Genomic DNA, 11,245 nt, shown 5'->3' with positions numbered 1-11,245 from the left:
TTATCCCGTAGTCAAAAATGTTTCAGCTTTTTTCTGGTGCACGTTTGAAAGTTCAATACGGGATATATTTACAATTCCAAAATAAGTACCCGGGACATGAAACTTACATGAGCCTAGTGTTTAAAGCATTTGCTAGTCACGCATGAGGTCCGGGTTCGATTTCCCAGTGGGAACAATGTGTGAAACCAATTCCTGGTGTCACCGGATTGGATATTGTTGGAATGCTGCAAAAAGCAACGTAGAAACCACTCACTCACCCACATTATTGGTCCTGTTATCAGCAAATTAAAAATCACCACTGACAAGCGACACCATAAAATAAGTCAAATAAATTGGGACTTTTTTATTTTTCATTTCGGGGAATTTGTACTGACGTTTGGTGATACACACGGACACGGATCTGGTGCTGACGGTTCCCCCCCCCCCCCCCCCCCCCCTCTCGTCTGCAGGGGTAAGGTCCTGGAGAGTCTTGACTCATAGTTTAGATAACTAATCCCAATTATGTTTCTATGTTTGTCAGCACCACACCCGTGCTCAGTGTTTTGTCAAATTGGTAAACGTCTGAGACCTGCATCACTTCGGGCTTTCCTCCAACATTAAACTGACACGTTGTGATACCATGCTGCCGATTAACGTGGGTACTCCACTGGGACACAGTATACTGACTCCGAGCCGACCAGTTCTTGTTCTAGCCGCTTAATGCCGAGCGCCAAACAGGAAACGACAAGTGTCATTTGTTTTGTAAACGTCTTTTGGTATGACGTTTCGGATTAAGCAGCGTTTGAAATGAGCACTCAATAACTACCTTTCATGTTTGAGGTTTAATGCGACTGCAGTTACATGAAATGCACATACATTACTACGGGGCAGCCTCCGTGGTCTAGTGGACAGTGCGTCTGACCGGAGAGAGGCAGGTAGGTGGTTTGATACCCGGCCGTGTCATACCAAGTACTCTAAAAGATGTTATCCTACCTGGAGCTCGACATTATAGGGATAAACCAGGTTGTTTATCGCACGGAATTGTGATGATACTACAAGAACGTAGGGTTAGTAATGACACAACACAGATTAACAAACATACACAGACAGGTCACTGCTAAAACAAGAGAAACAATCTTTGTGTAGTTACTTCACGCGGCAGTGTTCGACAAGATTAGATGAACGCTGTCGTGTAGAACGTGGGCGCGTGATAAGTCAATGACATGTTTAGTATCCCAGACAAAAAAGTATGTGTTGTATATGTTTTGAAAGGGGTTCGAACTCATAAACAAACATGATGGAAATGTACATTGAGTAATAGGTAATAGGACACAAGACACTAAGAGTTATGTCCCCTTGACCTAACGGACGTTAACGCCAGACATGTATCCAAGCACGTGTTTGTGTCGGGACTGGTAACATGTTGTCGGATGGAGTGTGCACGACCACAGGCCCCTGAAGCAGGATAGTGATATAACTGAAACACTGGACCCATATATATAAATAGACAAGGTACGTCACTCGCCATCTTGGCCGAAGTTGAAATCGTTTAAATTAAATGGAAATGTGTGCATGTCATGTTCACAATACCTCCACACCTCCCTCCAAATACGACCTGCATGCGACAAAACTTTATTTTTGGCAATTTATTACCTATATCGGGCGATTTTATCGACATATTGGCTCAGTCGCGGCTGTGGGTCACGGAAGTATACAAAAATATCCGCGCTCAATGGCCTCGAGCGCTCTGATTGGTCCGCGCTCCAACCATAACAAACGCACATGGGGATATTTACCAATCAGAGCGCACGAGGCCATTGAGCGCGGAGATTTTTGTATATCCTGCTTCAGGGGCCTGTGTGCACGACCTATAATACAACATGAAGCCATGAAAGGTTGTCCGAACAAGATGATTGGAAGGGAATGTGTAGAAGAAGGATTGTCTTACCATTGAGAAAGTAAACAAACAAGATTTTTTTAATTTGATACGGTATTATTGATGTGTTCCTATTGAGTATATGTGTTACCACAACTCAGCAGATTCGATTGTTCAGTGGCTATGTACTGATTCCACATGAAATAACATCACCATCCACAGTATACTAAACTGAACATTGTCTAATCTATGTCACCAATCATTGTACTCAGTTTTCGAGCTTCTATGGTATTTCTTGCTTTTTAAACATGTGCAAATTATGTTATTTGATGGCGTGTGATTAATATTACCAGTCAGTGTCACCTCTTGTTTATGCGGCTTTTCAATTTCCATAACTCTGTGTAGGAATTCAATTAGGCCTATTTTTACACATTTTATCCCATTGGTCATTAAAAGAAGCATATACTTGCATGAAGAAGACATACATAATAACACACATTCATAATACTTTGATTTATTTGCGAAAATGTACTTTTGAAAAAAATTTAATCTTGACTTTTAATGGGAAATAATGATTTCATGCATGAAAATAGGGTAATTTCTTCTGCTTACTACAAACTTCAGATTTTACTTACATTAATTAATCATATTACACAATTAATGATGTGAAGTTGTGTGTAAACAGGAGGGCGTGTGGGTGTGATTGATTGAGATTGACTTTTAAATATGTTTTGCGTAAGTCACCAAATGTATGGCTTTTGTTAGGCTATTTTTTTTCTGGACTTTCAAGCTTATTTCAAGAGTTTTGACGCGCTGCCATGATATTAGGTATGTTGTCCCTTCTGTCCATACGAGATGTCCGTACACCCATTCCACATAACATCACTCAAGTCTTACGAAATACACAATTATATCCTTAATGACAGCTGTATGTGACCAGTGCAATTTCCAGGGTTTGGAATATTTTCGGAAACTGTGTCACATTTGATGTTATATGTTCACACTTTGCAAATTTCCATTCGTGACCGCATTTAGTACAGAACGTCATGTGAAAGCAAGTATATGATATTTACAAGGAGGGTAAGTTAAATGCAGTTATAATACCCTCAATACTTGCAGTGTTTGCATTTATAAGTAAAAATGTGGAGCAAATGTCATTTAAGTTACTATTTTTGTGAAAAAGCATTAGGGTTGGAAGTATTTTATAGGGTCGGTAGGGTAATCGAAATCACAAATCTAGTTTTGTTAGGCCTTACCGATACCTGTCACTGTTTGTAATTGTCGTACCTGGACAGATTGCAAAGGGCAAAACGATCGCCAATTCAGGGAATTGATGTGAGGTCAGCCACAAGACCGCAGTTTCCAGGAAATGCAAGTGAAGCACTCGTACAGTACACAATTTCAAACAACGAAACATAAATTATATTTGTGACATATAGGCCTTTTGGCCTAAAATAAGCCCCAAGATGCTAACTATATGTACACAATACTCTGAATTTCGATTGAGCATGAAAATCGACTTTCTGTCATGCTCATATGCAGTGATCCAGCATAGTAAACACTTCCATATATGGAATGTTTCCAAGAACTGACGAAACTACTGCAGTAACAGGTTGATGACAAGATTCTGGCTCGACCTCATGAGGGATATCAAGCCTAAACTGGGTCGCACTTACCAACATTCTGCAACAATGTTAACTATGCCAACTGGAATTCAACAGGCCTAACTGGCTTTACAAACCGAAAAGATGTTCATGTTGCAGTTAAAATATTTGAGAAGGTTATTAACTATTTCTACAGCGGATACAGCGGTTTTTTCGAAACAAGGGTAGTGTTTGTAAAAAAATAAATAAATAGTAAGAGTGCAAAGCATAATGCCACGTGATTGCAAATCATTCGTGGAACCATTTACCTTGTTAACCTTGTTGAAAATATGTCACCAACTGATTTAGGTATTAGTCCTGTTATGGGTTACCGTTGCACCCCTCCCTTTCTTTGTGGAACATTCTATTCATGTTTACCCATAACAGGTTTTGGTTTGGTTTGTTTGTTGTTTATTGCTGAGTGCGGCGTTAAACAACAAACAAACCACACCAAAACCTGTTATGGGTAAACATGAATAGAATGTTCCATAAAAGAAAGGGAGGGGTGCGACGGTGCTCCCCGCTCTGGATCCAGGTATGACTAATAAATACTATTTCCGATTTCGGTTGAAGAAATGTAACACTTACCCATGTACTGTGGTGCGGTGTCTTGCGGTGGTAAAACTTCCTTCCTGCGAAACACTGAATTTCCATGAAATTCATCCGTCCGTATGAGTACACATATTATAACACAATTCCTCAAAAGCCGGTAGAAATCCTTTGAAAAGCATGCTGGGGGAATCTGGTCAACCTTCACTATTACACGTATCCACCAAGATTTGAATCACAAAACTTCATGCTTGGTAACAACAAAATGTTGTACCAACTGACATCCCACATTAATCTGTATCCATCTGAAAGTTTCTGTTCGTGGCAATCTGTCTTTCAGTAAATGAATATACTCCCACTGCGGCCATATTCAATATCAGGAGATACTCCCAACTCTGTCGTGGCACTTGGTGTTCCTTTCATCAGTTCGTTATGCATGAAACGAAGAAAGTTGTCGGAGCCCTGTCAACCATGTGACTCGTGACTCTCTTCTGCGAATGGAAGCTGAAATGTCATGACGTGCCATCGGCTGAAGGCTAAAACGGCACCGTCCAATACCGAAATCTTGATGTTCCCACTGGCACCATACATCACAACATACGGCATGTTAAAAGTTTTCCTGACATTCTTTTCGCATACAAGACATCGATGCGACATTGTGAAGAGTGATCTGACAACGCCCTGTCATGCATCGTAAACATTGAATAAACTAGTGGGGCGTCTACACACGGTGGCGACCTGCGTGCCTCCAGTGTACGACTATTAAATTTGCCAGGTCGTCGTTGGAGGCTCAAAGGAGGCTCAATGGTTGCCTAGGTCATTCCAAGGTGTACACAGGAGGTTCAGACATCGCCATGGACGCCATGGTCGCTGTGAATTTTTGAACATGTTCAAAACAGTTGGGAAAAGGTTGCCGAGGAGATTGGTTGCTCAAAGGTGGCTCAAAGGAGGCAGAAGGGAGGCATAAGCATTGCCATTGTTGCAGAATGAAGGCACAGTGGTCGCCCAATTGTCGCCAGGTAATTTTTCCCTTCAGTCTGGGTGATGCTTCTGCCTCCCTTGTACCTCCTTTGGGCGACCAACAGCGTGCATTGAACGATGACTGTGGCGACCGCCGTGACTCCATTCGGCGACCACGACAACCATTGAGACACAATGGCAATGCTTCTGCCTCTTTTCTGCCTCCTTTGAGCTACCTGTAAAGCCTACTCAGCCTGCCTATAAATAGAGGGCTTGTATCTGTAGTGTTTAATTGTGGTTGCAGACGCTGCACAATTCGAGCAGTTACTGCTGAACAACTGCTGGAGCAGTTACATAGAAACATAATTTTCTGGGTTTAGGCGACCATTGAACGTCCTGGCCAGTTTTTGATCGCTCAAATGTGGCACAAAGGTCGCTGTCCTTTGTAAAGGGGGCTTATTTAAATTAAAACACCAAATAACGTTATTTGTGTGGCCAAGTCAAGTTTTAAGTATTTGTTAGATATTTCAGATGTTTCATTTTAGCTTTAAACTTTACATACAGTACACTACAAACACTACACACCCTCAGAGTTTTACAAGCCCTCAAGACAAAAAGCCTAGTCCTGCACCCTGCATTAGCCACCTTACTTGTTTCGTTGGTTGGTTTGTTGTTAACGCCGCACTCAGCAATATTCCGGCTATATTACCGCGGTCTGTAAAAAAATCGAGTCTGTACCAGACAATCCAGTGATTGATATCAGGAGCATCGATCAAAGCAATTGCGATCGATGACATGTATCTACCAAGTCAGCGAGCTTATCTATAGTTAAAACCTGAGGGCTTCTGCAAATGATAATGCCCTGAAAAATAGCGTTACCGTTATTATAGCTAAAATGAATGGAATTTTTACCAAATAAAAAGAAACAACAATATTTTTAAACATTTATTTCAATCACCACGAATGTCAGTGACCCAGTTTTACAAATATGGAAACGTCATTGAACAAACCAGATGGGGGTTACTATTGAACGTGACGTCACCTATCCCTGCCTATGACGTCACCTAACAACGGGCGTGATAATGGCCCGTCGTCAAGCAATATGAGGGCATTATCAAGTTACAGTGGCCCGCTGATTTCTGATTATATGCGGACGGTTTAATGATAATTCTATCCATTTCAGCTATAATACTAGTTACTAGTATATGACGTACATGTCAGATGAGTTGCACGAGTATATGATGTACATACCAGTTGACTTGCCCAAGTAGATTACGTATCTACGAGTTGACTTGCCTGAGCAGATAACACATGTGCAAGTTGTCTTGTTTGAGTAGATAACGCATGTGCCAGTTGACTGCTCGTACATCCGAGCCGCAATATAACTGGAATACTGTGTAAAACCCAACTCACACTCGTACATCCGATCACATGACACTCACTCAGCACAGAACCTTGAGCAACAACAGATTGCAGGCAAATAATTTTTTCCATGCAGTCATAGTTAGGTATATAAGGGTGTGGTTTGGGTGATGGTGGATACGAGAAGGCGTCACATTAACTATGTAGAGTTGCGTCCCTTCGCTGCGAGAACTGTGTCCTTCTTTGGATATTCCTGCTCAACCCAGCTGGCACACAATGGTATAACTGATAAACTATTTAATAGAGTGTTAAACCAGACACATACAAATTATCAGGATACATGTATTTTTACTGATTATTATTAGGCTGTCCTTTCATCCTCTCGTGCAGTACTCCTGCCCTTCCGGTGGGTCTGAAACACAACAATTTTATTTATTATTTCCCTGGATCTAATCCAGTATAATTCCCACAATGATACAACAGGGTCCACGCCCACTCGCGATCTACTGTTTCCTGATTGGCTGAGAGGGCGGGACTGGGCGGGTGCATTATTGAGCTGAACCGTGTCCCTGATTTCATATGCAGTGCATGGGTACCCGGTAGAATGATGCGGGTCTTGCACATTGACCACTTTCATTAAGCCAATTAGCATTGATGGGATGATGAGAAACAAAGAATCAAAATCAAATCTTGGATTAGAAGCTCAATATTTGAAGCATGTGAGTTGAGAAGAGGTGTTTCCAATGTGTAGCCATTAATGACAAAACCAGCAATCAGTCAAGTGTTTCCACAGAGTGTCTTTATTCTTATCACTATACCCTGCACGTCATTTCCAAACTGTACACGCCAATCCTGCACGAGACAAATGGTACCTCTCGAGTCATGGATCTATGATGTCACAATTGATGCGTTCATGAGTGTGTGAGTGAGTAGCAATATTCCAGCAATATCACGACGGGGGACACCAGAAATGGGCTTCACACATTCTACCCATGTCAGGAAGAGAACTCGGGTCTTGGGCGTGACGAGCGAACGCTTTAACCACTAGGCTACCCGACCGCCCCGATGCGTTCATTAGCATCAGTTCACACAAGATACCACTATGTTTGTTTGTGCATCGAACCAATCTAATATCTCTTGAACATGAGTAAGTCTTCTTACATTAACCAACGAGTATGGTATTCGCGTTTCTTTTGGCGGTCAGCATACATTTGGCTATTTATACACGTTGCTGTGTTTGGCGTTATTTATGCTTTCAGACGTTCTTCAAATTATACCATAGACATAGCGATATGGTCAATTTTTGGACCGGTTCCGGGATGATTACGTGGTGGTTAAGTGAGTGAGTGAGTTTGGTTTTACGCTGCTTTTAGCAATGTTCCAGCAATATCACGGCGGGGGACACCAGAAATGGACTTCACACATTGTGCCCATGTGTGGATTTGAACCCGGGTTTTCGGCGTGACGAGCTATCGCTTTAACCACTAGGCTACCCGACCGCCCCCCGTGGTGGTTAAATCGCAGAGGGAGATCCATGATGTTAAAGAAGAACCTCGTATTATGACACCATGATCGACTTTTACAGGAACTAGTGAACTCCTATAGATATGGTTCATCGGACATTGGCGTTAAACCCAACTCACTCACTGACTCATCGGACATTGACAAAACGGTACTGCTAATAAAGGAAACGTGTAATTTGGAGTGGTTCTGTCAATGTGAATGAGACTTGACCTTGAACGGAAAAAGGCAAGGTAGCTCCTGAAACTCGTCAATCTACTTTGTTATTTCTTTACTTTTTTTAGTGTTTTGGGTTGCTACCGGTAGGGTAGAACATGCTTACCCTTTTCGCAACAACTTGATGCCATCACTGATTATTATCATAATTGATATACTTGAGGCCAGATGAATCAAGTACTAAAGTCAATCCATCCATTATTAAAATTAAACATTAACAAAAAATAACCTGAAAATACATTAAAAATGACAATAATCATCATACCCAAGATTCAATCATAAAAGTACCTGTTGTAATCATGGGTAGAATCCTGTTGATGAAGACACATTCGTGATGGGCTACCCCGTGTCCTGCTGCTAAGTTGTTGCCCACGTCAAGGGCCATGTAGGTGAGGTCAGTGTTGTCAGAGGCCGGCCAGTCCATCATCACTGGGACAGGAGCGTTTGGGTCACTGCCAAGAGATGTGAAATGTTTGAACGTCTAGGATGTTTCAACAATGCCTGCATGTTGTGTATCATGTAAACATGATCAGTTCAGTCTTGTTTTACGTCACTTTCAGCAATTTTCCAGATATATCATGCCGGGCTGCCACAAACAAATGGTCTTCATACATTGTGCACATGTAGTTATTAGAACCCAGTTACATATCCAACCCCGAACGACACCCCACCCCTAATCAAAATTATTTTTTAGGGATAAATAGGTCTCGCTGCGTATATGATTTCTGGACATTAAGTTTTTGTAACTGACGTAAAGTTGTTTTCCATCACTGATGTAATGAAAAACTCATTCACTCAGGTATATTAGGTATAAGTGTGTGGTGCAAAGTGACATTCTGTACATCAAAGACCAGTGAAGGTCCGGGTAGAATAGGACTTCAGCAACCCATGCTTACCATATGAGGCGACGATGCTTCTCGTTAGAGGCGACTAACGGGATCGGGTGGTCAGGCTCGCTGACTTGGTTGATGCATCTCATCGATCCCAATTGCGTAGATTAATGCTCATGATATTAAATACTGGATTATGTGGTCCAGACTCGAGCATTTACAGACCGCCGTCAAAAAGCTGGAAAAATGCTGGGTGTGGCATTAAACCACAAACCAACCAACCAAATGTGCATTAAATACCATCATAGCATGAGACAGAGGTATAGATAACGACAGTGTTGCGAATGCAGACTGTTGCAACTGCAGACAATATCAGACTGAGTATCTTGGCCCACCAATACCTGATACTCACTCAATCACTCACCCTGACTTGGCAAAGTTGGTCCAGTAGGTCATGATAATCCTGCTGAGTTCCACCTCCTCCTGTGTACATCCTAGAGTCTCATCAAGGACCAAACCAAACACAAACTCACCCTCGTAGGAGTGAGTTGCTCCTATCCACTGTGGATAGGGAATAATTGATAGCCGGTGGTTAAAACTGTACACATACGTAGGGTTAGCAGGAGAGTACAATCTGTCAAACTCAAGATGAGGACATTTCATTTCCGTATCCGAAAGCAAGTGATTTACGACATCAAAATAGTGTGCCTCCTTCAAGGGGGCTTTCTGACTTTCATAAAACAGACGAAGGGGTTCTGGAATTCCTTTACCACTTGCAAAGTCAACTGAAAGAAGACGATCATACTCTGGACGACTTAAAATCAATGTTTCCGGTAATGTCGATACGTTTCTCATCTGCATCAACATTATTGCCGAAAACAGTGTTGTTTCATCTTTAGTAAAACCATGCAATACACTGGTCTGTTTGATGGAACCACTGGACAGAAGAGTTGTGGGGTCATCGGGGAGAAAGTAGCCATCCACAACTGGTATGAATCCAAGTCCTTCGTCTAACATACCGAGCTGAACGTCAGCCATAGTTTGGGCATCTGCTGTCTTCAAGCAGTCATAGATGTCTGCATCAGTTGAAGATGATGGACATTCGAGGAGATCAGCAAACCACTTCATCTTTCGTTTTGCTGTTTTGGGCACAGCGTAAGCCCATGGAGAAATGTGAGTCCCGCTCTGCATGATGGCTCTGTCAAACACGTCGCGTGACAGAGGTGACACTAAGTGGTGACCTACGCTGCCACTACCAGCACTTTCTCCAAATATGGTCACTTGGGATGGATCCCCACCAAAGTTGGCAATGTTATCTTTCACCCACTGTAAAGCCAGTCTTTGATCCATCAGGCCCATGTTGCCAGGGATGGTATCTGGCCCAAGGTAGCTGAACCCTAAAGGCCCTAGTCTGTAATTCATTGATACAACGATGACGCTATTCTCTGCTGCGAGGTATTTACCTTCATACGGTCGTGTGGATCCAAAATACCACCCCCCACCGTAGATCCAAACCATCACTGCTAGATGGCCACCATTGTCTGTTGGCGCCCACACTGTAAGATGAAGACAGTCTTCACTGTAATCACCAGGGGTCTGTCTGTAAGTCTCAATAGGCACAAACGCATGTTTAGGTTGAATACAAGATGGCGTCGGTTTCTGTGCATCCCTAACTTCCGGTCCCCAAAACTCTGAAGGCTGAGGGTACTTGAAGCGGAGGTGGCCCAGAGGGGGCTTAGCGTATGGGATTCCATAGAATACGTCAAGAGATTTGCCTAGCACTGACAAACGTTGTCCCAGAAGAGGGCCATTTAGAGTTGACACTTTCTGTGGCCTCGCAATTTGAAACACCGCCAACAAAGCCACAAGTGCAAACCTCATTCCTGTCCACATTCTGAAACAATTTAATGATTTCATAGATTTTGGTAACATAATTTCACTCCTGTGTCATGTTCACAGTTAATTCTTGTCCCGCTGCTCATGACAGGTGATTCTAATGGTCCAGACAGTTCAGCCAAATACACTACTATCTATGATTTTGTTTAAGTCACTCTATTTGAGATGGGAAGATAGTTTAACTGTTAAAGTTAATTTTATAATTTTCCATGGTGCCCTCTTCATAATTGTATGTCGTACAATGAATGGAATCAAAACCACAAGCTTGGCGAAGACGTTAATATTTTTAGTAGTAGTAGTGGTAGTAGTAGTAGTAGTAGTAGTAGAAGTAGTAGTGGTAGTAGTATGCATTCACGAGCTGTCTTATGAAGTAGGTAGATGTGGAAAACAGGGCGTTCATTTCTTTCCTGACA

At 42.3% G+C, this 11,245-nt stretch overlaps 1 protein-coding gene across 1 annotated transcript; it reads right to left on the bottom strand.

Moving 5' to 3' along the window:
* Positions 1 to 6,710: 6,710 nt before the first annotated feature.
* Positions 6,711 to 10,853, bottom strand: LOC139460724 (cholinesterase-like). The gene is made up of 3 exons (XM_071242201.1): positions 9,361 to 10,853; positions 8,395 to 8,558; positions 6,711 to 6,781 (listed from the first exon to the last, which is right to left on the bottom strand). The coding sequence occupies exons 1-3, from the start codon at positions 10,851 to 10,853 to the stop codon at positions 6,744 to 6,746; spliced, it is 1,695 nt and encodes a 564-aa protein (XP_071098302.1). The 3' UTR covers positions 6,711 to 6,743.
* Between the last annotated feature and the right edge of the window lie 392 nt (positions 10,854 to 11,245).

Source organism: Haliotis cracherodii, unplaced genomic scaffold, assembly GCF_022045235.1.
Source record: "Haliotis cracherodii isolate W230 unplaced genomic scaffold, xgHalCrac1.p SCAF_14, whole genome shotgun sequence".
In the NCBI taxonomy this organism is placed as follows: Eukaryota; Metazoa; Mollusca; class Gastropoda; order Lepetellida; family Haliotidae; genus Haliotis; species Haliotis cracherodii.
Note: the sequence above shows the minus strand (reverse complement) of the source record. Positions and strands in the feature narration are given on the sequence as shown.

Excerpts from the sequence above, each read along its gene's own strand:
- LOC139460724 (XM_071242201.1), bottom strand. The coding sequence starts at position 10,853 with ATGAAATCATTAAATTGTTTCAGAATGTGGACAGGAATGAGGTTTGCA. Across the intron at positions 8,559-9,360 it reads ACCAACTTTGCCAAGTCAGG|TGACCCAAACGCTCCTGTCC; the intron begins GTGAGTGATTGA and ends ATCTCTTGGCAG. Across the intron at positions 6,782-8,394 it reads TCTACCCATGATTACAACAG|ACCCACCGGAAGGGCAGGAG; the intron begins GTACTTTTATGA and ends GTTGTGTTTCAG.